The 23,231-nt window shown below is 38.0% G+C and overlaps 1 protein-coding gene across 8 annotated transcripts in view; it reads right to left on the bottom strand.

Moving 5' to 3' along the window:
* LOC106038667 (La ribonucleoprotein 7, transcriptional regulator) overlaps positions 1 to 23,203 on the bottom strand; it is a 28,373-nt gene extending 5,170 nt beyond the window's left edge. For 2 of the 8 annotated variants that reach the window (XM_066996469.1, XM_048066444.2), the window contains exons 1-12: positions 22,177 to 22,284; positions 19,954 to 20,162; positions 18,385 to 18,485; positions 18,186 to 18,269; positions 15,267 to 15,431; positions 14,524 to 14,632; positions 12,787 to 13,158; positions 12,183 to 12,318; positions 9,541 to 9,698; positions 8,591 to 8,709; positions 5,537 to 5,696; positions 3,010 to 3,101 (exon numbers count right to left, since the gene is read on the bottom strand). In XM_066996469.1, the coding sequence (XP_066852570.1) occupies positions 3,010 to 3,101; positions 5,537 to 5,696; positions 8,591 to 8,709; positions 9,541 to 9,698; positions 12,183 to 12,318; positions 12,787 to 13,158; positions 14,524 to 14,632; positions 15,267 to 15,431; positions 18,186 to 18,269; positions 18,385 to 18,485; positions 19,954 to 20,162; positions 22,177 to 22,199 (1,728 nt within the window). In that variant the 5' untranslated portion in view covers positions 22,200 to 22,284. Of the gene's footprint in view, positions 1 to 3,009; positions 3,102 to 5,536; positions 5,697 to 8,590; positions 8,710 to 9,540; positions 9,699 to 12,182; positions 12,319 to 12,786; positions 13,159 to 14,523; positions 14,633 to 15,266; positions 15,432 to 18,185; positions 18,270 to 18,384; positions 18,486 to 19,953; positions 20,188 to 20,922; positions 21,061 to 22,176; positions 22,304 to 22,515; positions 22,909 to 23,063 lie in introns of those variants that run through there. The other 6 variants (XM_066996465.1, XM_066996467.1, XM_066996466.1 and 3 more) reach the window with 6 other exon arrangements.
* Between the last annotated feature and the right edge of the window lie 28 nt (positions 23,204 to 23,231).

Here is a 23,231-nt window from a genome sequence, read left to right as displayed (position 1 = left end):
TCTCCAAACCTCCAGTGCCAGTGCACAGGCAGGGAACCAGCCAATCTTGCAAAGACACAGCCCCCAGGCCCAAGGCATAATCAGAAGAGAACGGTGTGGGCTGTGCCCAGGCATTCCCACTATCCCCCTTTCCCATTTATTCTGCAAATTATTCCTCCCTTCACAAACACCCAATTCTCACTTCCTCCCTAAGTGCCTTTCACTTCTACCATCACTCCCGCCCTCTGAAACTTCCTCCCTTCCTTTTGTGGAAAGGGGCACACCAAGTGTGAACTACGTTCAGCAGCACCTTCCCCAGAAGAGAAGGAGCCCAGCTGAAGGCGTTCAGGCCCTCAGCCCTTTGCTTTGTGTACAGACAGCTTTTCAATCCATGGAGTTTAAGGCTGTAGACTGATTAATTGCTTTAGATCTGGTACTGCCCTAAAGAAGCAGTCCTGAAGTCCTGATTTTTAGGCTTTTATCACTTCAAGTTGCTTATCACGTAGTTGAACAACTAGCTAAAGAGAATATGGATTTGCAAGGGCCAGGAGAGGAAAGGACAGAGATCACAATGAACAAACAGGCCTGGGGCAAAGAAAAGTTGCAAAAGAAGTTTTTGTCACACTACAGACTGACAATGAATACCTTTTAACCCCCTCCAGCAAGCCCCCAAAGGGTGGCTAAGTATCAACCACAAACTAGCAGGGCATGCCATAAGACCCACTGCAAGAAAACTAAGCAAGCCTCCATATTTTAACACCCATAGTGAATCTTAACTGCCTAAACTTACAGTCAAAGCATCTCTCAAATCGGTGTGTTATAATGTACTACTTGTAATATGATGCAGTTTATATGACATTATTACAATAAATATTAGCACTGACATCATTGCAGCAATATGACTTATATGAACATTTTTTTCAGCTTACATTTAAACACTAATTGAAATAGTTATCTGTAAGGTGTTATCTCCGATGCTAGTATATAATAGGAAAGCGCTCATCTTCAAAAAGATCTTGTAAGGGATTTAGAAGAACATATTTTCATAAGGTAGATATGCTAATGGCATACTCATCTCTATGTATGTAATTTTTTCTTCCTTTTATTGTGACCTTCAAAGGAGCGAACTTGGAAGTGCTTTGAAAAATGTTCAACATAAAAGATTAAAATTACTATTAATGAATAAAGAAATACCATGGTTTTCTTGGTATTGGTCTATTTCTGGAACAGAGGCTGTCAAAAAGTAAAGGAAGGGTTAAGAGCTCTTGACTACAGCTAGGCATTCTTTTCCTGATGTCTTGCTTAACAGACTTAGCATTTAAATAGCACTTGCTAAGCTTTGAAGTTAACACCTCCCAGTATTGTAAGGTGATGGGTAAGGGGGAGGAGCAGGAGTTTGCATCCTTGCTGCTGCTATTGTTAGGCAGAGCCGAGACAGTTTATATTTGCAAGCCTGGATGAGGCACATTACTGGCCACTTTACACTAGTTTGGTCAACAAATACCAATCTTCAAAAGATGAAGAACCAGAAACTTAAGAGCAGGGCACCTACAGTCTGAATTAAAGTCAAAGGAGCCACTGACAAAATATCTTTGCCTTAAAATAATTACAGAGTTGATTTAAAAAAAAAAATCTAAAAATGGCAGCACTCAAGTTAAAGGCTCTAAAGCTTTATAGTTTTCACATTCATAAAGTTTGCTACTGCTTATATTAAGGAATAATGGCTAAGATCCAAAGGCATCATAATGCTTTTAGAAAATTACACCACTAATTTTGGGAAAATCTTTATGCACAGCTGTTTTTAAAAGGACTAGATTCATGTATCTATGAGATCTCCAAAAACATTTAGACAACCAAGACAATACATGGAAAATATGCCCGTTTTTAAGTTTTTGACCTGGGTGTCTGTATATATATATATATATATAATCTTAAATAGGTAAATGCAGTATTTCTTGTCAATTATATGGAATGACTAGGAGACTTGGTACTGTGTGCATGATTGGAGCATCTAGGAAACAGAAGTTGTCTACACGTTTAAAAGTCCTTGGAAAATAACTAAGGTCAGATGACTTTTAAGTTTTGCAAGCAACAGGATAAAGATTTAGGTTAAAGCCAACTCGGAAACCTTATCTGCAATGCATGTGTCAAGCAAACCTAGCAATAAAACATTTGTGAAATACTGTTTGGCACCTCTCTGTTGGGTGAAAGGTCACAGCCTCTTAATCAAGAATCCTTCACGTCTGGAAACATCTTCTGGGGGCAGGAGCGGAGGCTGCTGCCTACAAGTTCAACACTCCCTCAACAGTGTGGCCTGACAGACACACCAAGGCCAAGGTTGGAAGAAAGTTTCAGATGAACACTGAGTAAAATCATGCTGCACTGCAACAGACAGGAAGAGCAGCAGTTTGGCACTGCAAGAGCAACCAGACTCGAGCTCCTTAGGTGCGCTCCAAGCTCATTAGATGTGGCAGAGTCTTGGTTGGAAGCTGCTTGGCTATGGACGCTGGTAGCAGCACTGGGATCTGTCTGGATTGGGACGTACAAGATGTGCTGTTGCTTGCATAGACCCAGGACTGCACTAGGAACACACCACCATCCACCACAGTGCACAACTGTACATTAAACAACACCATGTGAATTGCTGGGAGAAGAAAAATCCGCTCTAAAGAAAAACATGTCCTTATTGCACTAGACAATTAACCTAGAGCAAATAGAAGAGTACTTTGCTTTATAATGAGCTCATCCAGAAGAGTTCTTAAAAGAAATCCAATCTGCAAATTAACTTCATTTCTTTTGTCGTGGTCTTAACTTTCACTACTTGTCTCCATAAAGACAAACCTTGCATTTGGCAGCTGGCCTAGGACAGCCAAATTCTGTTTTGTGGCTGTAAAACCCAGCTGCAAAGTGAGTAGGAAGTGATCTTCCTGGACTAAATACAAAGCCAAACATCAACATATTTCAGAAAAAGTAGTTGTTTTCCAAGCATGGCTGTGTAGGGAGGCAAAACGAAACAAACTTGTAAGTTACCTTCTCAGTACCCCGCTTCTTTTCTCGAGGCTGGTTAAGCTTAGCTTGTCTGTCCACTAAAATCTTCTGCCAGTAACGTTGTTCATTATCACCTGGAAAATCAAGTTAACATCATAGAAGGTGAATACAGCTGTTCAATACAAGTGGCATCACAGATGAAACACTGCATCCAAAGAACCTTTTCTAACTCAGGCAAACACATGACAGTACTTGTCAGGCCAAACCCCATCCTTTCAAGTACTTTTTCTGCTTATCTCAAAGATGGTTTTGAAACAGATTGCTAAGTAACAATGTAAGCTTCAAATATTTTTTTGCCACTGGTCTTCAGTTTCATAGTCCTCGAGAAATCATCCAGCGTTGTGACGCCTGACCCACACTATCCAGTGAACAAAGCAAAGAAAAACTGTCCAAAGAAACTTAAAGCTGACACTACGGGCTGCGTTCTGTATGGACTGGACAGGACTTGAACCAAGGTACATGCACTTTATTAGCTTTAGGACCTGAATGCCAAGGTAGCTAAGTATCCCCAAGCAAGTATTTTTACAAGCTTAACAAAAAGAGCTGAAGAAATAAGCAAACGGGACTCTATACACACAATTCGCAGTGAGGAGCTCAGTTTTAACTTTTATATTTCACCACGGCATTCAGCAGCCCTATAATTCACTGATAGATTTAATCTCTGACTAGTTTGGAACAACTGAACTGACCATCTAAAAAAAAAATTACTGTAAAAATGACAGATTATTTTGTTTCATCAGAACCACTGTAAGAAGCAAACTGTGGACTTCGTGGTTAATTTAGGAATGAGAACATGAGTGAAAATAATTTTGCAGTTTTCGTCAGTGGCTGTCCTGCAGTAAAAGAAGCAGTTTGCCACTGTTTCCTCTGGTCCAAACTGTAACTATCACAGTAGGAATTTAGTGGTGTAATCTATGGTCTCATAGGAAATTTTCAGTTACAGGTAAGTCTCCAAGTCATCTTGGAAGATTCCAGCAAAAGTTATAGAAGTAATAATTCTGAGAAGCAATTTTACATATATTTACATTAACATAGATGTTTAATATTTTGTCAGGTGAAAAACTAGAGGTGCTTAGTCAAAGTCGAATTCTAGAAAGTAAAATATTACTAGGAGAGCTTCTGTCTCCTGTGGTAGGGAGCATTAAAGATTCTTTCCTGATCGTTAATCACCATATTCACCTTTACACCACCTAGAAATGCTGAAATCCTCACTGTGAGTGACTTCTGCATTCCTCAAAAGCCTTTCCATTCTCATTTCAATGAACTAGTTTGAAAAAATTCTGAAAACTCTGAATAGAACAATCCTACAATGTAGTACTTACCTACTCCCAATGTGCTACTGTGCTCTTTTATGTAAGGATGGAAAAAAAGACAAATACAGAGCACACAGCTGTAAAATGCCATATTTCAAGTTTTCTGGGTATCTGGAACACAGAAAACTCTGGAGGACAAATCTAACTCAGAATGACATTAGTGGCATTCAGTAAGCCTAAAACTTTAATTAACTTTGATAGTATCATGAAGACTAATGCTTTCATTGCAGTTATTTCTTCTGTAATCCTTAATTGTCATTTACGTAGGTTTACGTTCATGCATGCATGGAACTTGGCCCTGTGTGAGACTCTGTGCAGGCGTGTAGTAACATTTAAATACATGGACAAGAGAATCTCATCCAGATTTTTTTTTGCGTGTCTAAAATTGAAATATATACTATGTTCCTATATATATAATCAAATTTGAGAAACCCCCCAACTCCCCACTCCTTCTCTTACCCTTCCCTTCAATGAAGATGTTTCTCTACACATTGAAAATGATTTCAATCTAATGCAAAATAAGAATTTAGAATGGCAGAGTAATTCTAGAAGTACAAAAAAAAAAGCTATAAACTTTAGGACAATGTTCCAGTAAAAATTTTAGCATAAATATAATTAAAAAAGCATTACTCTGGCATACATTATTCAATTTTCTGAAAAAAAGAAAGATAAATTAGAAGGCAGGTGCTAAAGCCCCTTTCATCATATCAGTGCTGTGAGATTCCTGTCCCATTATTTCACACAGCACAAGTTTGGTATTTTCATGTTACTCTTCATTTAAAATTCTTTTGAGTCATCAGAATGTTAAAGTCCTAAAGCTGAAATGTCCCTTAAGTTCTATAGCCCACACCTCTAGAAGTGGAGAGAGAATCAAGCTCAAAAGAACAGAATTAAGTTAATAAAGGCAAGCAATTTTGCTCTAAACAGTGCCTTAAAAACATTTATCATTTTATCAATTCCACTGCAGTCACAAATCAAGAAGATTCATTGGAAAGAAATGTTCTGTATAAAGAAAAAAGCAGTCCTTTCCATGGCTACAAAGATAATTAAATATATCCATAAAGGTACCATGTAACACTACCCAATACAACTCTTTTCACATAAAGGATGTAACTTAAGGCTTCTTAAAGTCGCAGTCACTAAAATTGCAAAAATACTTTAAAAATGTCTCCTGTACTACAACTAAAAAATCTTACCAGTGAGAACTTCATATTTCCAGTTGTTTTTTATCTGTATTTCTTTGTGTGATTTCATGACAGTCTGTGCGTCCTCAGGAGTATTAAACCGGACGTGACACTCGGTGTCTCCCTCCAGCATGTCTACATAGGCGACATCAGCCAGCAGCGCCAAAGCATCCTGTCAAAGCATGAGAGAGAACACAGACTGTGAAGCAGATTTAAGAACAGAAGAGTACTTTGACCAATCTGGAGGACATCACTAATATTTTCTAAAAGGTCATGGAGTAGAAGGAAATAACCAATTTTTTAATGTAATGAAAATTACATTTCTCTTTTATTTTGTAATTACATTTTTTTTTGTAATTACATTACATTACTCATTAAATAATTCAGAAGTCAGATATATCCTTCTTATGAAAATATATTGATTCAAAAGTATGAGCCCACAACTTTAATGTATTTATTAATATCTCATCCTGCTCTCAACAACAATTTAAACCAGTAATTCCTGCAATTTTTGGGGGAATAAGAATAGTTTTGACTAATGGCACACGAGAAGTTATCCATTTATTTCAATACTGTATCTGTACAGACTTTTCCTTGAAAGAATCTGTCAGTGTTACAGTACACAACTATCTTTGACATTCCAACAGAAAAACATCCAGCTTCTCTCTGTGCATGAAATCTATACAGGCAAGCTCATTCACGGCAGAGAAACTGGGAAATTAGTATAGTAAATCACTCCTTCCTATCTTTATGAAGTGACCTCTGTCTGGAAATTTTCACTATCAGCTGAAGGAGGAAGAGACACCCGTGCTCTTTCAGATGAAGTACTTCACTTGTAATACCTGCTGTTAGGGAAATTAACTAAGACCACACATTCCTAGTCAATTTTGTTCACAGCAGGCAGCTCAAGATGCTCCTATTCAGGAATTACACACTTTTAACCCTCTACTACCAAGCACAACCTTAAAATAAAACAAAATTAAGTGCCAATATTGTTGAGATCATTTGAGAACCAACCAAAACTATTTTTAACTCTTAATTCTGATATCCCTAAGTCATACGTAAACAGAAAGTTACAAAGAGATACATGATTCACTGTAATTGGCAAGTGTTGGGATCTCTGAGAAACGCCTTAACAGCAAAATATGGAAGCAGTGAAGCAAAACCATCAAATAGAACTACAACTACTCTGAGAAGACCCTTCCTGTATGTGTGAAGTAACATATGCCTGCCGTACAAGAAATACAGATCGACTCTGGAAGTTTATGAAGAAAAGACCTAGATGCATTGCTTGATGGCAGCACTGGCCCAGGAAGAGAGGCAAACATGTTTTTATTGAAGAGTTAAACATTTGATAAAAGCAACTAGTATGGCCAGGAAAAGTCCCAGAAGCATCAAGTACAATTTGTAGCTTCCACAGACAATGCAAAAAAGAGTTGGTGCGTTGGAAAGGATTTGTTGCTTTTTCCAACTACAGTTGTATTCTGCAATTATGTTTGTGACTAAAAACCTTGCCTTATTTGTTGGGTAACCTCCCACAAAATATTTTGCCTATCATTCTTGTTTTAGAAACCAAAACATAATGATTAATAACAGCAAAGGCCGCCCCAGTCTTATTTTGTCCCCCCTTTACTTTCATAAATGATTAGTTTTCCTTGAAACGCTTCCCTTAAACTAAATCAAAAGAGAAACTTGATTTATATTATCTGCAAATTTGAGACTTGAAGTTTGTTTTCAGCTACTGTGAGAACAGTAAACTTTCCCCCTGATCGCAATATGTTCTGCTGCAACACAGACACCACGCAGGAAGATAGATACTGCAGTCAAACTGAGCCGTCCTTCAAACATCCCAGTGACAACCACCACGTTCTCTCAGTGCCTCCAGAACTCAGACACTGACTGCCTTTGAACACCAAGGCAGATAAGACTGATGAAGCTGAAACTGTACGTATCAATTTGTTTTCAGCCAAAGACAACTGTTTCTCATCTTGCTTAGGTTTATGCACACACTAAACTTCACGCACTTGGGAGCGGCCAGTGACTTCAAACGAAATATTCAGTTAAAAATACAGGTAGTTTGATAAGTCACCTCAGAATTTGGGTTTAGAACCACTGTTGTCCTCAACAGTCTGCATATTTATTCTAAAGAAGGGTAAAACCTGTTCAAATTCTTTCCAGTTGTTATTCATCCAAAATTGCAGTTTCAGAAAAAGGTCCTGTGTCACAGTCATGCAAAAATCAGAATCCAAAAAAAACTCTGCTGTTATTTCCTTTGGAAACCTTTTGATATTTCCATCTCAGAAGGACACAACTTAAAACTGCTATTTTCGTTAAAATAAAATACTCTACTTAACATATATAACTTTCACGTCAAATCCTAAATAATGGCAATTATCTTTAAAACTTTTTTTTACTTGAGGGAAACAGAGCACTTGCCATAGGGTGGGTGGGGGTATGAATTACTGGACCAACTGTACTGCTGTCATTCTGACTGAATTAAGTTTTTGCAATCGTGAACTATTTACTGAAACAGACAACTGTTTTCTCATGCAGAGTGCATTTTCTTGCTCCTAAATTTCTGTTAATAGTAAACCAAACCAATTTACTACCACAGATTCCTTAATTTGAATTACACCAAAATTACTGGCACAATCATGCATAGAAAATGCTGCACCCACTTGGACTTCACGCTTCCTTTTCTAAAATATAAGACTTGTCTTAGCAGTGATTTACTTTTAACAATATAAAACTAACCACTTTTTTCACACTGAAAATGCAAAGACAGAGCAACAAGGGCTGGAGGTGACAAATTCTCATCCTCTACAGCATTTATTTTGGCCATTATTTTCAAACTTGACATTGCTTGAAGCAGTCCAAAGGCTACATTTTGCTGTTGTAAAATCTTCCATTAACAGGTACTAGAGAAGAATCTGTACACAGCTACTGACCAAATAACAGCAACAAAAAATCAGTAAGACTTGTTTAAATGGTATTCCATATTCAAACATTTTGGGGGCACTGTAAGAGGAAAGGCTAACAGCTACCCTGAGGTTACAAAGGCATTACCTTGATCTGCTTCCTGCCCGGCAGGGGCTCTGTGCTAATGATCTTCACAATTACACCACTCACAAACTGGGGCCCCATTGTGTTAGCCTTGACAGGAGGGGCAGAATCTTCACTGGTGGCTGATCAATTTGAAAAGAAGGGAAAAAAGAAATTTTACATTTATCAGTTTGACAAACTAAAGATGCCATGAAAGTATATAAGCAATCTGACGTACACAAGAAATGAAGCAAAGGGCATTAAATATTGCTACTGCAGATAATTTTTTAAAATTAAATCTTGGATCCAGACTGTTCAGAAAAGTCACTATGTCCAACACAAAAAATTTGTACACACCACATGTCCTTCCTTTAAAGGGTATTTTATATTCTATTCAATTGCAGTTAATACTTGAATCCTGAATTATGGAGTGATTTCAAATAAGTGACATGTCAACGCTTGTCTGCTATCAAAGTTAGTGAACAGAAATGCAGCGGATCCAAAGAATTCAATTCTGTTTCAGAAAAATATACAAGTTGAACCAATAACATATAATTATAAAATTACTTTAACTATAAACCTGACAAAACCCAAATAGAAGCCATTTTTGAATGCCCTTTCAGTAATAGCTGTGTAAATATCCGAAGGGATGGCAAAGCCTAAACAAATCAGGCCCGAGTTACATCATCAAGAAGCCAATTCTTGATTTACTTCTCCAAGGCTTTTATAGTTACAATTACCTAAAAAGATCCTAAGTTTAAGTGCTACAGAAATATTTTTAAATCATTTATGTATTATTCAGCCCTAAACCAATCTACATGAGGGAAGCTTGGTTTTAGTAGCATTTGGCATTCAAAGTCATCAGTATTATAGAAAATAAAACTATTTTTCAGTGTTTCTGGAGGACCAGTGCCCATATTTGTGTACTAGAATCATAAAGAAAACAACAACAAAAACATCATAAACAGGGTTACATTTGACATTTTTTGACTGAGGCTTTTTCTGCGTACAACCATCCGTTTCCATCTCTCCCACAGGCTCAGGTTTGATTTGAGACATTGTTTTCTTTAAGGAGGCCATACTGGCTTTTTGAAGAGCCAAATATTCTTGTTTCAAATCCATCCATTCAGTCCTGTAAATGGAAATAGCATGTCAGTTGTCAACAAGAAAATAATGTTTAGAAACTCACTGACAACTTAAGAACAAGCCATTTACAAATAGCTTCAGCTGAACCTAGCAAGCAGCGAAGATGCTTCTTAATTATTAGAAATGTCCTTGCACTCCACTCATCTTCAGCCTTACAAGTATCTGCAGTTTTAATTTTGCTTTAGCTTTTAATATTTCAAGCAAGTTGTTAAAAAAAATCAACCTCTCATTCGTAGAGTGACTCTCAAAGTTGTTATAGATATTCATAAAACATTTAGAACAGCTTGGTAAACTGTATTCTACTAGAAGTACAGAGAGCACTGGCACGAAATTCAGGCTAAATTCAGAGTTAATTCAGAGACAGTGAACTCTGAATTCACTGAATTCATTCAGTGAACCCTCTCCTGTGTTACTATATTAGGAATTTGTCATTTATTTTCTAGAAAAATCATTGATCGAAAATCAACAACTGGTTAAACTCACCAAAAACCTACTGAGATAAGAACATTCCTTACTATTCAAATGCACTTTGGTTAAAAAATACCACCACATGGAAGCAATTTATATATTTACATACATTTAACATGGAGATGTTTCTGCAAACAGCTCGAGCTTTGCTCCATAGAAACACAATGCCTGTAGTGCCACTGTGAGAACGACTCATTGTTACCCTAATCTGTACTATCAAACAAGCTGATAGAGGATTTTTAAAGAGGAGGATATCTTGTGGTAATGGTTTTAGCTGTTAACATTGACAACTGTATACTTCAAAAAAAAGCATCCAGACTCACCCAGGATCATACATTCTCAACAGAGCAAAGACATTAAAATAACAAAAGACCCACGTAATGATTCTCTGAGATAAAAAGGCAACACCATTCCACAGCAAGGTATGGTATAAATACAAGCTCAAGGAGGTACTTGTTAGCTGGATTCGAAGGAAGAGGAGATCAGGGGAATGAGCCAGGCAAGTATTTAAAATGCTCAACCTCTTCTGAAACTTTCCCCCCCGCTTTGCTATACTTTGCTAAATTTTAAAACTCTTTTCTCTGTATTTGATGCAGTATTCTCAGGAACCTGGTGGAAGAGAAGAATAATATTTGCCTTTTTTTTTTTTTTGTGTGTGGACCCCTTTTACTTTAACATGGAGGTGCTTTCTGTGATTTAAAAAAAGTAAGTGCTTCCATGTTTTAGTAGAGGTGAATCCTGTTCTCAATTCTGAAATGCCATCCATGCCATGCTTTTTTCTTGTCAAGACTTTTTCACTCGAGTTGCCGACTTGCCGAAGAAGAGAAAACTAAGGTTTTTTTTGAACTTTTTTTTTCCCTGAATAAGAGTTTGTATGGTCTGTATGTTCAGAAAAAAATTTTAAAAGGACTACTACCCTCGCTTTAACATGGAGGTACCTGCTGCCTAAAAAAGTAAGTGCTTCCATGTTTCAGTGGTGGTGGATCCTAATGTCTGAAGCATCTTTGAAGAAAACCCCTTTAAGGGAAGAAGTTTAGATCCACCATAGTGGTTGCACAATTTACTGCTTCTATTGTCGCTGGATTTCTCTAGTTACTCTTTTACAGAACGAAAAATAGTCTCTCCACATAAGGATCCCCGCAACTTAAATGTGGATGTACTTGCTTTGTTCCTTAAAAGTAAGTGCTTCCATGTTTTAGTGATGGTGAATCCTTTATGTCAACTGAACTGAAACTGACAGGAAACTTACTGGAATTCTGAAGAAAAAAAATTCAACTGACTGCATGTAACATCCCTTTGATTTCTGTATGGAGATGGGAGTTCGTGTCGGTTAATTAATGTTAATATTAATTGTGTTCTTGTATCCTGTTTATTACGTATTTGCATCTCACATGGCCTCCTGGTACAGGCGAGACGGCAAGGACCCCCTCTACTTTAACATGGAGGTACTTGCTGGTTGCTTGAAAGTAAGTGCTTCCATGTTTTAGTTGTGGTGACTCCTTAAAGCCCAACCTGAATCCTGTTCACCTAACTACTGAGATAATTAACCTCGGGAAAATGAATAGTGAGTGAACCTTAGACTTTTAACTTTGTATCTTTTCAACTACAGGCTAATACTGTTGCTAATATGCAACTCTGTGGTAAAAAAATTGGAATTGCACTTTAGCAATGGTGATGGACTGTCAGACATACAAAGAAAAATACATTCAAAGGTTTTGTTGTATCCTGTACCTGTTAACATTCAATAAAGTATATACAAAATTACTATTTTTCTGTGAAAAAAGTGGTTTCAAATAAAGCATTGCACATTAAACAGTTCACTTTTTTTACATGCCATGACATCAAACGCAGGCAGAGACACCCTCAGTTAATAGTATGAAATTAGAAATATGTTCAACAAAATGAAACAGCACTAGTGCGGTTACTTTCCTCCTTCCCCCCCCCCCCCCCCCATTAGCCAAAGTACTAAGTAACCATGTGCTGTTGTCATGTCATAACCTACTTTGACAGTACTCTGAGTGGAATGACTTCTTCACCCATCTTGTGTCTTTCTTTGTGTTTTTTCTTATGTTTCCTTTTAGATTTTGAAAGGGATGTGTCTTTTTTATCACCATCCTTGTCATCTTCCGCAGGGACTTCTGAAATAAAAATCCCCAGTAGAAAAAATTATTATCAAGTTCAGACTGCAACCAACAGTCGCTCATTCTCAGCAACTGCACTTTTTTCTTTTGGACTTGATTTTCAATGAGAAAAGCATTTCACAAAATCACTACTTCTGTCTACTTTACAATCTTTACAAACTATCTGACCTCTCTAATCTAGATTATTTTTACTACTGTCACCATTTGCCTAGGCCAACTATTTAATCTATACTTCTGTCCTTGAATGATTCATTACCAGGTTTAAATTTAACTGTCTAATCCAAGTAATAAACTAGTCTCCTATTCACTAACATTTTTGTATTACACTTCTTGCTTTGCCAACCTCTTTTCTCACTTGTTTTCCTCATTAGCTTAATTAAGGCTACCACATTTATCCAATTTTCCCCAGATCACACATCAGGTGTAAGCGATGAAAAACCTTATAAAGGCGTGCAGCAAACTTACCATTGGAATCTTTTGGAGCTTCTGCTTCTTGTTTTATAGGATGAACTTGAACCTTCTGAACAGTCTTCTTGACTTTTGCAATTGGTGTCTCAGCATCTCCAGAGCTACTTCTTTTTCTCTTTCCTGGCCTGCTTTCCACAGGTACCTCTGTGCTTTCTGCTCTGTCCCATTTCCTTTTCTCTCTCTTTGAGGGCTGCCTGTGAACCTCAGTACCCCCCATTTCTGAACACTCTGATGAAGTCCTATGTCTTTTTGACTTGGGCGCTTGTTCTGTTGTAGTGTTCATGTTTGATTCCTTTGTCTCTACAGCTGCCTGTGTATTGCTCTCTTTCTTAATTTTGGATTTCTTTTTTTTCTTCTTTTTCTTCTCTTCTGTATAAAAGAAATACAGCATTTAAAACTGCCAATCACTAAAAACTGGATGAGATTAACTGACCAAGTAAACAGTTGTATCACTGGTCATGATAATCTGGCATGTCAAATAATTTGCAATACGTTGTCCCAGCAGTTCCTCCTGGCCATTTTAAGCAGAGAAAAAAGAAATTGTGATAGTCTCACAAGTGTAAAAAGACCCTTGTGTCACATAGACAATTTGGCTACAGGTTTCCTCAGTGAGTTAGATGTTAATGCCATCCCTTATTTGCAACTGAAGAAATACATTAACATTGAAAAAACAAATACATGCCTCCTTCCAGATTTCACTGATTTGTGTTTTGTCAACAAAAGGAGAAACTCGGCCCTATGAACCTATAACTATCTGCGTACTAAAATTGTCATAGGCAGGATACAGTATGAAACAGTAGAGAACATCTTAAGGAGGTTTAGAAAGCATGTGTTTTTTTCTTTGATACTTTTAGTCCTAACAGCCCTAATAGTTTCCAGTGTAACAAAGAATGACTCATCATTACACTTAAGAAAAACACAGGAAGTTATCTTAAGTCTAGGAAATTGTATTATCCCATCAGAAGTAAGGAAAAATGCTTCAATGAATCAAGTTACAACATGATCGTGTGATACAGCTTCACAAATTAGAGCAGCTATTACTCGCTGCAAATAACGCTCAACTGTGAATTCAGGATTCTTTTCTTTGTAACATCCTGCAGGTTTTGGCAAGCAACTACAGATCACATAAAGTGGAATTTTAGTAATAAAAAGTAATATATATATCTATATCTAGCCATAAAAAGTTCTTTCTGCCAGGGTTGTCCAAATAACAAGAGTTCTGAAGAGGAAAATTGCTTCAGCGAAGAGTGAAAAATACCACAATGTTTGCTCTTAGGTCAGAAAACCACAAGATCACCTAAGCAGCACCAACATTTAAGTATAACCTTACTTTTATGCCTGTGTCTTACTTTTCCATACTAAACGTTTCTAAAACAATCTGTCAAACTTGTCTTTTGCTAGTCCTACGTGCTTCGATACTGATTAATTGTACAGTCTGAAAGCTGTTCTGCCAGCATAATAATAATTAATGGTGGTAGCTGGCAAGAGAGGAAAAAATAAAGTAAGTTCCTTATCAAGCAGTAAAACAAGAAGGCAAAAAAACTACTACATTTCAAGCTTACAATTTCATTTTAAGCCTACATTGGCCAACAAAACAAGCAGTAACATGTATTTTTATTTCAATAAGGTTAAATTTGAGATTAGGCATAGTAACAGGTGTACGTTCCAGATTCTCCCTTCAAAAGGTGAGGCACAAAACAGTTTGTTTCTTGATCCCACTAACTTACCACTTACCTACAACACTGCTGTTACTTGTATTCAGTGCAGGAACCGGCTTATTTTTTACTGTTTTGGGGAAAATACCAGGTTTCCGTGGTGCTTCTTCTGGTGGATTATTCAAAAACTTAAAGATAAAATTAAAATCCACAATTCATTACTAAAAAGAATCCCCATCCAAGTTAAAACCAGCAGAGTGATATTCATGATATTCGTTCAAGAAAGATGTAGTCCTCTGTGACTCTGGAGATTTTAATTTAATTTAAATATATTTTTTTTTTTTTAGTACTAGAATGTACAAGTACAGAGCTTGCATCATCAGTGTGACGTATCTGTGTCTCCATTACTGTTATGATAATGAAACTTACATGTTTTTAAACTTTCAAATCACTTATTTTAAGACAGGAAACTTGGTACAACTATACTTGCCTGAAGAAATTTAATAAGCCATTTTACTGTTACAGAGACTTCTAATTCTGTAAAAGATGCTGACGGTACCCAACCAAATTAGATGTCGTTGTCCCCCTTCCACGATTCAAATAGATCTCCAAGCAATTAATAGAATCACACTAAGATTCGTGGAATTGATTGATATTCTGAAGGCAGGAGACAGAGACATAACTCCTGCTAGCTTTGCTTTTTTAATCATGATATTTTAGGATTTTCTGTATTCAAGACTCAGTAGGTGAACTAGTAAAGAGTACATCCATACCACTGACAAACAGGAAGAACATTACCAGACCAGGGACACTGCTACTTACCTCAATAGCTTTCTCTGCTTGCTCTTTTGTTTCAAATTCAACAAAAGCAAATCCCTTTGGATCACCAGTAGATTTATACCTTGGTATACTGACGTAAACTACATTGCCACACTTCCCAAACACCCGCTCAATCCAACTGTGATTAACATTTTTGGGAAGCAGCTCCTACAGAAAGAAAAAGAAACCTTGTTTTCTCAGTACTGTACTACCATTGCATCAGACAGCTTACTACATCTTCTAATCATAATTCTCAAAACAAATTTAAGTTTGATGTAACAACATTGAAAAATATTTGTTGCTTTATTTCACTAAGTATTGTTGTCAAGAGGTCAGAGTACTCATGTAGTAACGACAATGATCTGAAAATGCATCTCTAATCTGTCACCTAACTATAGCAAGTACGATTTGCATGAAGTTACATGTTTATCTCATTCCTGTGACAGATACCAAGGCCTCTTAAACAATCTTAAGCATAACACTGCATTGTCTCAAACTAACCACTGTAGACCACAAGGATTTTTTTTATTTTTTAAAGTTGTTAGAAATCCAGATATCACAGAAATAGTTCTTGTAGGTCAAGAAGAGGCACTATGCAAACTGATTAATGCTGGTAACTGACATTTTAAAGCTTAGTGGTTACCACTTACGGCCTAGTTCATCAGTTGCTGTGAAAGTTAAAACTTTTAGCCAGCTTCTTGGATAACAAAACTGTCTTACTTATTTTTCCTATAAATTCCTTAACATAACAACACATTTTAGCAGCTTGCAGACATCATGGCTCAGTTCCTAACCATTTCCCTTCATCTATTAAAGAGAAATCCAAATCCCATCATGTCAATTTCTAAAGAGACCCTGCTGAACATGATTTAAAAATTGAACACTCTCAAATTTAAGCCTAGACAAAAACAGTCAGCAATACTTCATTTTTTTCATGGCGAGTTACTGCACTAAAAGTTCTTCCCCTTAAGAAAATGTTATATTCAAGCAGAAAACTATTTTTGCATGAACTCTGTTTGCCTGAGAAAAACACTTCATTATGTTTTTGGTATAATGTTGAAAGGCCAGTCAGTCACTTGAAACTTTAAAAATACTATTACTTTGGTATTGTGCTCATCCCACAGCATGTTGTTAACAAATGTCAAAAATAAAAAAAGTCACAAGCCGTAAGATTACTTTAGAGAAATTTAATGAAAACTTTTAAATTAAAACAAAATTGTTGAATACAAAGTAATGAAACCACTAGTCCTCAAAGAAGCACTGCTCCCCCTTCTGGCTGCATACGAAAGGGAGACATTGCACCATGAAGGGCAGGTATCTCACACACTGGTCTTTAAAAAATGAAACAAACAAGAAATCTACACCCACCCCCCCCATTTCGGTAGTAACAGGAGGATATTTTGGTCTTACAGAAAAATTTAAAACTAAAAAACCCTGTTAACTATGTAGTTAGGCAATATAGCTCATTGATTATATAATTTTCAGAAAAGATATTCCAAATGCAAACTGTTAGAGAAGTTCTAAGCAGTTCCTGCAATCACCTTAGGAGAATACCACGACTGGCATGTTGTGCTTAAAACAACTAACAACCTTTCCTGGGCTTTTGTTACAGAATTCAATGATCAGAGTAATCCAGCTTCTATTTATCTGGATGGGCTGGCATTTTGGGCATGATTATTACACATCTTCATCACAGAAAGCTTGGTGCCTGCTTGAAATTACTAACTGCAGGAAGATTCAGCAGCTAACTGCTACAGGCATATAACTAAGCTGACATCAGCCACAAACAGATCTCTTTAGAGACAAAGGGAATTCCATACTGGCTTCAATGCCATTAAAAAAATGCATAGAACTTTTAAACAAGCAACAGTTCAACCATCAGACCTCGTTCCATGCTACCATTTAAGCAGCTCAACAATATGGTAAGTCATTCCACTCTGACATCTGCAATATGTTGAGATGCAGTGTTTTTCTAGCAGTGCAAGCTATTTTCATTTGTTAGTGAATAATTTCAGTACCAAGACAGCTACAGGATATTGTGCTATCAGGAGAATTTTTTTTAAAAAAGCCCCCTAAACATAAGACTAGCTCATTTAGGCACATTCTGCCATTAAAAAAAAAAAAAAAAGATGTTAGTGGGACAAAAACAGCGGCACAGAGGCACCCGAAGTAACATATTTTATAAACAGATTTTACTGTATGAGGTATGCCTGAGTATCTTCCAAACTCAGTTTCTGTTGTTTGATAACAAGTTGTTATTCTAAAATTTGACTACATTAATATATTTCATGAATTTTTCTTGGTACCAGTGTCGCTCCCCTGGTGGCATCAACAAGAAAAAGCACAGTGAAAGCAGTAACAGATAATGAAAGTGCACCCTTTTCTCACTACGATACAAAATAGCTCTTTGCTCAGCATTTTAAATCATTTAAGATGGTACAAGAAGTCAGCATACCATACTAATCCTATTCTTTCCCTACCACGGTCACTGTCAGTGCTCACCTACCTAAAACAAAACATTTTACTGCATTGTATTAACCCTAATCTTCGGGCCTCTTCATTACAAGTTCAGTACATCTATAACACATCTCTCCTCTCCCCATTTTTTGGAAGAGGGAAAAAAAAGAAAAAAAATCTATTAGAATTTATATTATGTTTCCTGTACTAAATCCATCATCTTCGCAGCGAAAACCCACCTTCTAAACCTGATAAAATCACATGGCTGCTTTCTGTTGTACTTGTCATTCTTAATACTGCAAGTGATACTATGCAATCAGATCATCAGAGCTCATAACAAACGTACATGTTGGGTTTTGCACTCGAAAATAATTTGCAGTAAGAACATAATTTTAAAGGAGTTTCTATAGTTAGAAATAAAGCGTTCTGTCATGCACAAGGCACATACAACAGGTACAACCTTACCACATAGACTGTACGACTATCCACATCCTTTGGTTGCTCACCCAGTGGCTGTCGTCTTCTAATCCTAGTTCCTTCTAAATCCAACTAGAAGTTAACAAGAAACAAGTATTTTCTGTAAGAATACTGACCACTTCAATTCCACTGTCATTAGTGCTCCAACTGCAGCAAGTAGAAAGGAGTAGAAACATGAGACACTCACCTCTACAACAGATGAACTTTTAACTGCTCGAGCTATCAATTTTCCATCAGTAGTTAATTTTTTCATTTTGTTGAAAGATACAAGAAGTGATATGTCAACATCTAAGGAGGAAAAAAAGTGCAAGTGATGAAATCAATGCAATCTAGAAAGCACTAGTTGTGTGTCCTGATCAGACAGACATTAAGACTCAGCTAGTATTTTTGTGAAAAGAATGCGTGAGTTGTAACTCACCACACTGCACGCTGACAAGGATTTACAGAAAGTTTTTACCATCAAAATTAAAGTTTCAAGTAATCATATATACATAGAGGTGCTAACATATCAAAGGAATTTTGTTCTTCTCTTTTACCTCCCCACTGATAATTATAGTCTTTGAAAAGAAAGAAAAACCCTTTCTAATGTGGTTTTACAATACAAAAACAATTTACATTGAAAACGTGCTTCTCCTTCAAGTACTTAATTAAGTGTTTAACCCAACATCCCCAACACGAAAGAGCCCCTGCTTTTACTGCAGTTGTGATGAGTCATGCTGCAAAAACCTGGACAGAAAATTAAGCAATATTAGTCTTAGTTAAAGTTCACGACACTCAAACTCTAATACCTCTAGAAAATGTAAAGATAGTTTAAAAAAAAAAATGGGTGTGCAGGGAAACAGACCTAAAGTTCAATACCATTGGAGACTGTAACAAGCAGTTAGAAGACTAGACTTATCACATAAGGCAGCTGAGCTTATGATTTACACTTGAAATAAATACACAGTTCTTAAGACACTTGTACAACCTACAAAATATAAACATAAATATGTATTTTTATGGAAAAAGATAATGTCTTTTTACAGACATACTGCATGTGATGTAATCCATCTTGTGTAACACACTTACTAGAACAATTATAGATGGTATTAACCGCACATTTACTACACTTAAAGCAAAAGCATGCTAGTCACTGCACCTAATGTGTAAATTAATTTACCCTTCAGAAAGCGCCTAGTAGTTTCACTACCAAACTCAATTTCCAACTCTGCAGTCAAATTAGCCATGCCAAAAATTGCCTATGGGAAAGAGACCTGTCACGGCCCTACATGCAAATGCACAATTTCTCACATAACAAACCTGTGCATTAAAGAAGAAACAGGTATCTACATCAAACTGCAAAACCATGTGACGTTTTCATTTCTGCATTCACCTACCCCACAAATCAAGTAGCATACCTCTACAGAAAATAATTACTCTTGTTTGTTTACTTATTCTTGTAGTTACACAAAGCTACAAAAAAAAAAAAAAGAAAAATCAGGTGTCCCAAACAGTCACTGCTACTGTGGCAGATGCCTCTAATTTACTTCTAGAGCTGGTAGTAAAGGAAAGGAAAAGATAAACACTAAATCCAGTTTCTGCAAAGTAGTACCAAGCTCTGTCTCCTGAGTTGCTAATCCTGCTGCTGACTTCCAGTCTGCAACTGCTGTCTTCCCCAGGAGAAGACATGCACCTAATAAATGGTAACATCACCAGCAATATAGGGAAGAAAGCTAAAACCCATCTGTTTACTGAAATGTAATCAATGTAAACTTACATCCATCTCTGGACTTTTCTATTTGTTCCCGAAGAAATCTATCTTTGTGGAGATTAACATCGCCGAACCAGAAATCCACTTGTTTTGCTATATCTGCAAGCACCTGTTTAACCCTTGACCTCTTCTTTTTCTCTCTCTCTTTCTTCTGTTCAGTGCTTTCCTCTTCCATGGCTTTGTCTCTTGCAGCTTCAGTCTCCATTCCTGTCATTCTGTCAGTTGAAAGTTAAATATAACCTTTGAGAAAAACCAAAGTATTCTTACAGCAAGGAGTAAACACTGCCCCTTTCATGCAGTAATTTTGAAATGTTTTATCATACATTAACGAGGCTAACTTTGTGCACCCCCTGTAAGGCTCTGCCATTCGTTAGTTGTGGTGTACAAAAATACAAAGCATGGAGAAGACGAGAAACATTAGGTCACACAATAACTGTGTGCAGACTAAGCTGAAACTCACGTCTTACGGCTCCTTGCACTGCCCTTCAGCCACAGCAACTCACTGCAGGCAGATCGGTACCAAACTGCAGGCTTTTCTTTTAAAATTTGTACGATTGTGTTAAACCAAAACGTCCCACAAACGGTTTGCCCTCCTCATTAGATTTCTAAAGGCAATTTTTGACTTTCCGCAACAGTCAAGTCTTTTACAGTTTCAACTGCTTTCACGCTTTATCAGACAAGCAGTGCTATTATTATTCCAAACATATTTAAGCGAATTACTTGAAGTACTTGCAGAGGTCAGAAAGTGTCCTTCAGTCAGACAAATCCCAGGTTACCAAAGACGCAAGCTACTTGTGCTAAAGGGAGTTTACAAAGTCCACCTAAAAGCAGTCAGTTTTCCTCCCAAGAAATGCATTTTCTTAGATTTGAATAAAAACAAATAATTTGATCTTCTCCACTTCCCAGATGTCCCAGTACAAACCATTAGAAAGCCTGCATAAAAAATCCCACAAAGCACTACAATTCAGAAGTTACCCTTTTATGCAGAAAGCAGAGCAGGAAAAAAGGTTAGGTTATACAGACGACTTGTGAACAGGCTAGCCAAGAAGGACAACGCTCAGCAGGCATCTCATAAAGCCAGTGGCTGCAAACAGGTTACGGTAACACACAGATGCTGAAGAGCTCGCTGCAAAAAATTATGGTAAGACCAAAATGAGAAGCACACATTCATCCTTACAAATAAACACCGTGTCAAGATATATTTACAGAGGTGGTATTCACAGAAGCTTTAGTGAGACTTTTTTTTAAATAACCCTTACTAAGTTACATTAAAAATGTGAACCGCTTTCTTGCAGGGCCTCGGCAATTGACAGAAAGCAGTAATTAAAAATCATTAAAAATCTTCCAATCCTGCCTTTGAATATGTTCTAACACATTCCTACTACATTTCTTGCGCGAGAAATCTAAAATCAGAGTGTCGCTTTTTAGAGGCCATTAATTACCACCCTTCTTCCAGTCCAGATGTCACTCAGGATGTGCTACAATTAAAGAGGTGTCTTTCCTTTCCTTGGTTAGGGCTCCTTCACCAATAGCCACTGACATTAATGGCAAGTCACGTTCTGCCAGAAATGCAGCTTCAGGCCCCTAGAGATAGGCACTGACTAGTGGGAAGTAACTTGAATTTACAGCTTGACTTTGGAAAATATCAAAACTTTTAAAGGGATCAATTCATCTTTTTTGTTCATATTTCCATTCACCGTAGGTACTGACTCCTCCTTGAAAATTGTTGGTCACCAGAGTAGTTTTATTCAAGCCAAATAAAGCAATACTGGCAAAAACACGCTTTTGAGAATGAAATTAACACAAAAATTCAAGTAATTAATATGGCAGTCATCATACGAAAGACTTTCCAGCTCTCTGGCAATGAAACCTAAGGAAGTACAAGTGCAGCCCTCAGCGAGGAAGCCCACCTCTGCAACAGGATGACGAAAATGGAAATGGTCCTCAAATTATTGTGCAAATCAGGCTGCCTCGGCCGGCCGGAGATCAGTTTCTCTCACTGCTGGGAGCTGACCACTCAAGGTAATGAAAGACCAACAATTACCTTGAAAAGATAAACCAGGTAAAACTCCCAGCTGAAGGCGTTCAAGCTACTCTCAAGCCCTTCAGCATGATCTTTACAGGAATTCTCTGCACAACAATACAGCACTTAGCTGAGGGCTATAGTGAGCTACACCACTAGAAGTAAAGCTTACTTACAGGATACTTTCTTTACTTGCACAGTATTACCTGACCGCACCAACATACAGCATGGCTTATATACAGAAAAACTTTATTTTATGAAGCCTTCTGAAGTGTTTTGTTTGAGTCGCTCATCCTTTGGACTTCTTTCCCAGAAGAAAGGTTCCCGTTCAAGCTTAAAGGAAAGATAAACAGCTGCAAGCTGTATTCTGGTTTTTTGTTTCGTTTTGTTCCTCCTCCACCCCCATTCCCACTCTGTGCTACTCCTCTAGGAATGAAACTTTGAGAAAATGACTTTGGAGAGAGCTTGGAGCCAGAGCAAATGTCAGCTATGACTCTATAATTAGAATCTGTACACAGCCGTACAGTCAGTAGTGAAACACTCACACCTGAGAGGTCAGGGAAGTTCAAATTCAGCATATGAAAAAACACTGTTTGTAGGTCAGCATATCAGCAGCTCACGGCACTTGCTTTTTTTGTTCGTATTCTTTCCATCGGCAATTAACCTCGCAGCTCCCAACTCCGCAATGAAAGCTGCCATGCCAAGGCATACGACAGCCTGCGTTTTTGTTGCTTTGCCAGCCTCACGACTGCAAGCACTGTTCCCGTAAACCGCGTAACTCGGACGAAAGCAAAAGCCAAGGTCCAGACTTCGGTCTGTTAAGAAAACACCTGTCACCGCTTCGTTTGCCTCAAATGAAATAAAGTCTCCGTGTCTTTGTGTGCAAAGTGCGAGAAGTGCAAGGCTGAGGGATTTAAGGGCAGCCACCAAGCACCGGCTGCCCAACGGCCGCCAACGGCCGCCCCCCGGGAGCCCAACGGCCGGCACGCGGCGAGCCCTGCGCATGCGCGCGGCGGCGGCAGCAGCTGCAGCGCCCCCTGCCTGCGCCCCCGCCCCCCCGCCCAACGGCTGCCCCCCGTCGCGCGCCACTGACCTGCCCGCCGCGCGACGTCACCGCGGGGGGCAACGGGCCGCGACGCGCGCGCGCCTCCGGCCACCGCCGCCACCAACCGCCGCCGGCCCTCCCTGCCCGGGCGCTGAGGGCAGCCCCTCGCGCATGCGCCGCGCGGGAGCGGCCGCGCCTGGCTGGGCGCGCACGTGA

The sequence above is a fragment of the Anser cygnoides genome, chromosome 4 (assembly GCF_040182565.1).
Source record: "Anser cygnoides isolate HZ-2024a breed goose chromosome 4, Taihu_goose_T2T_genome, whole genome shotgun sequence".
Classification (NCBI taxonomy): domain Eukaryota; kingdom Metazoa; phylum Chordata; class Aves; order Anseriformes; family Anatidae; genus Anser; species Anser cygnoides.
This window is presented reverse-complemented; position numbering and strand designations above follow the sequence as displayed.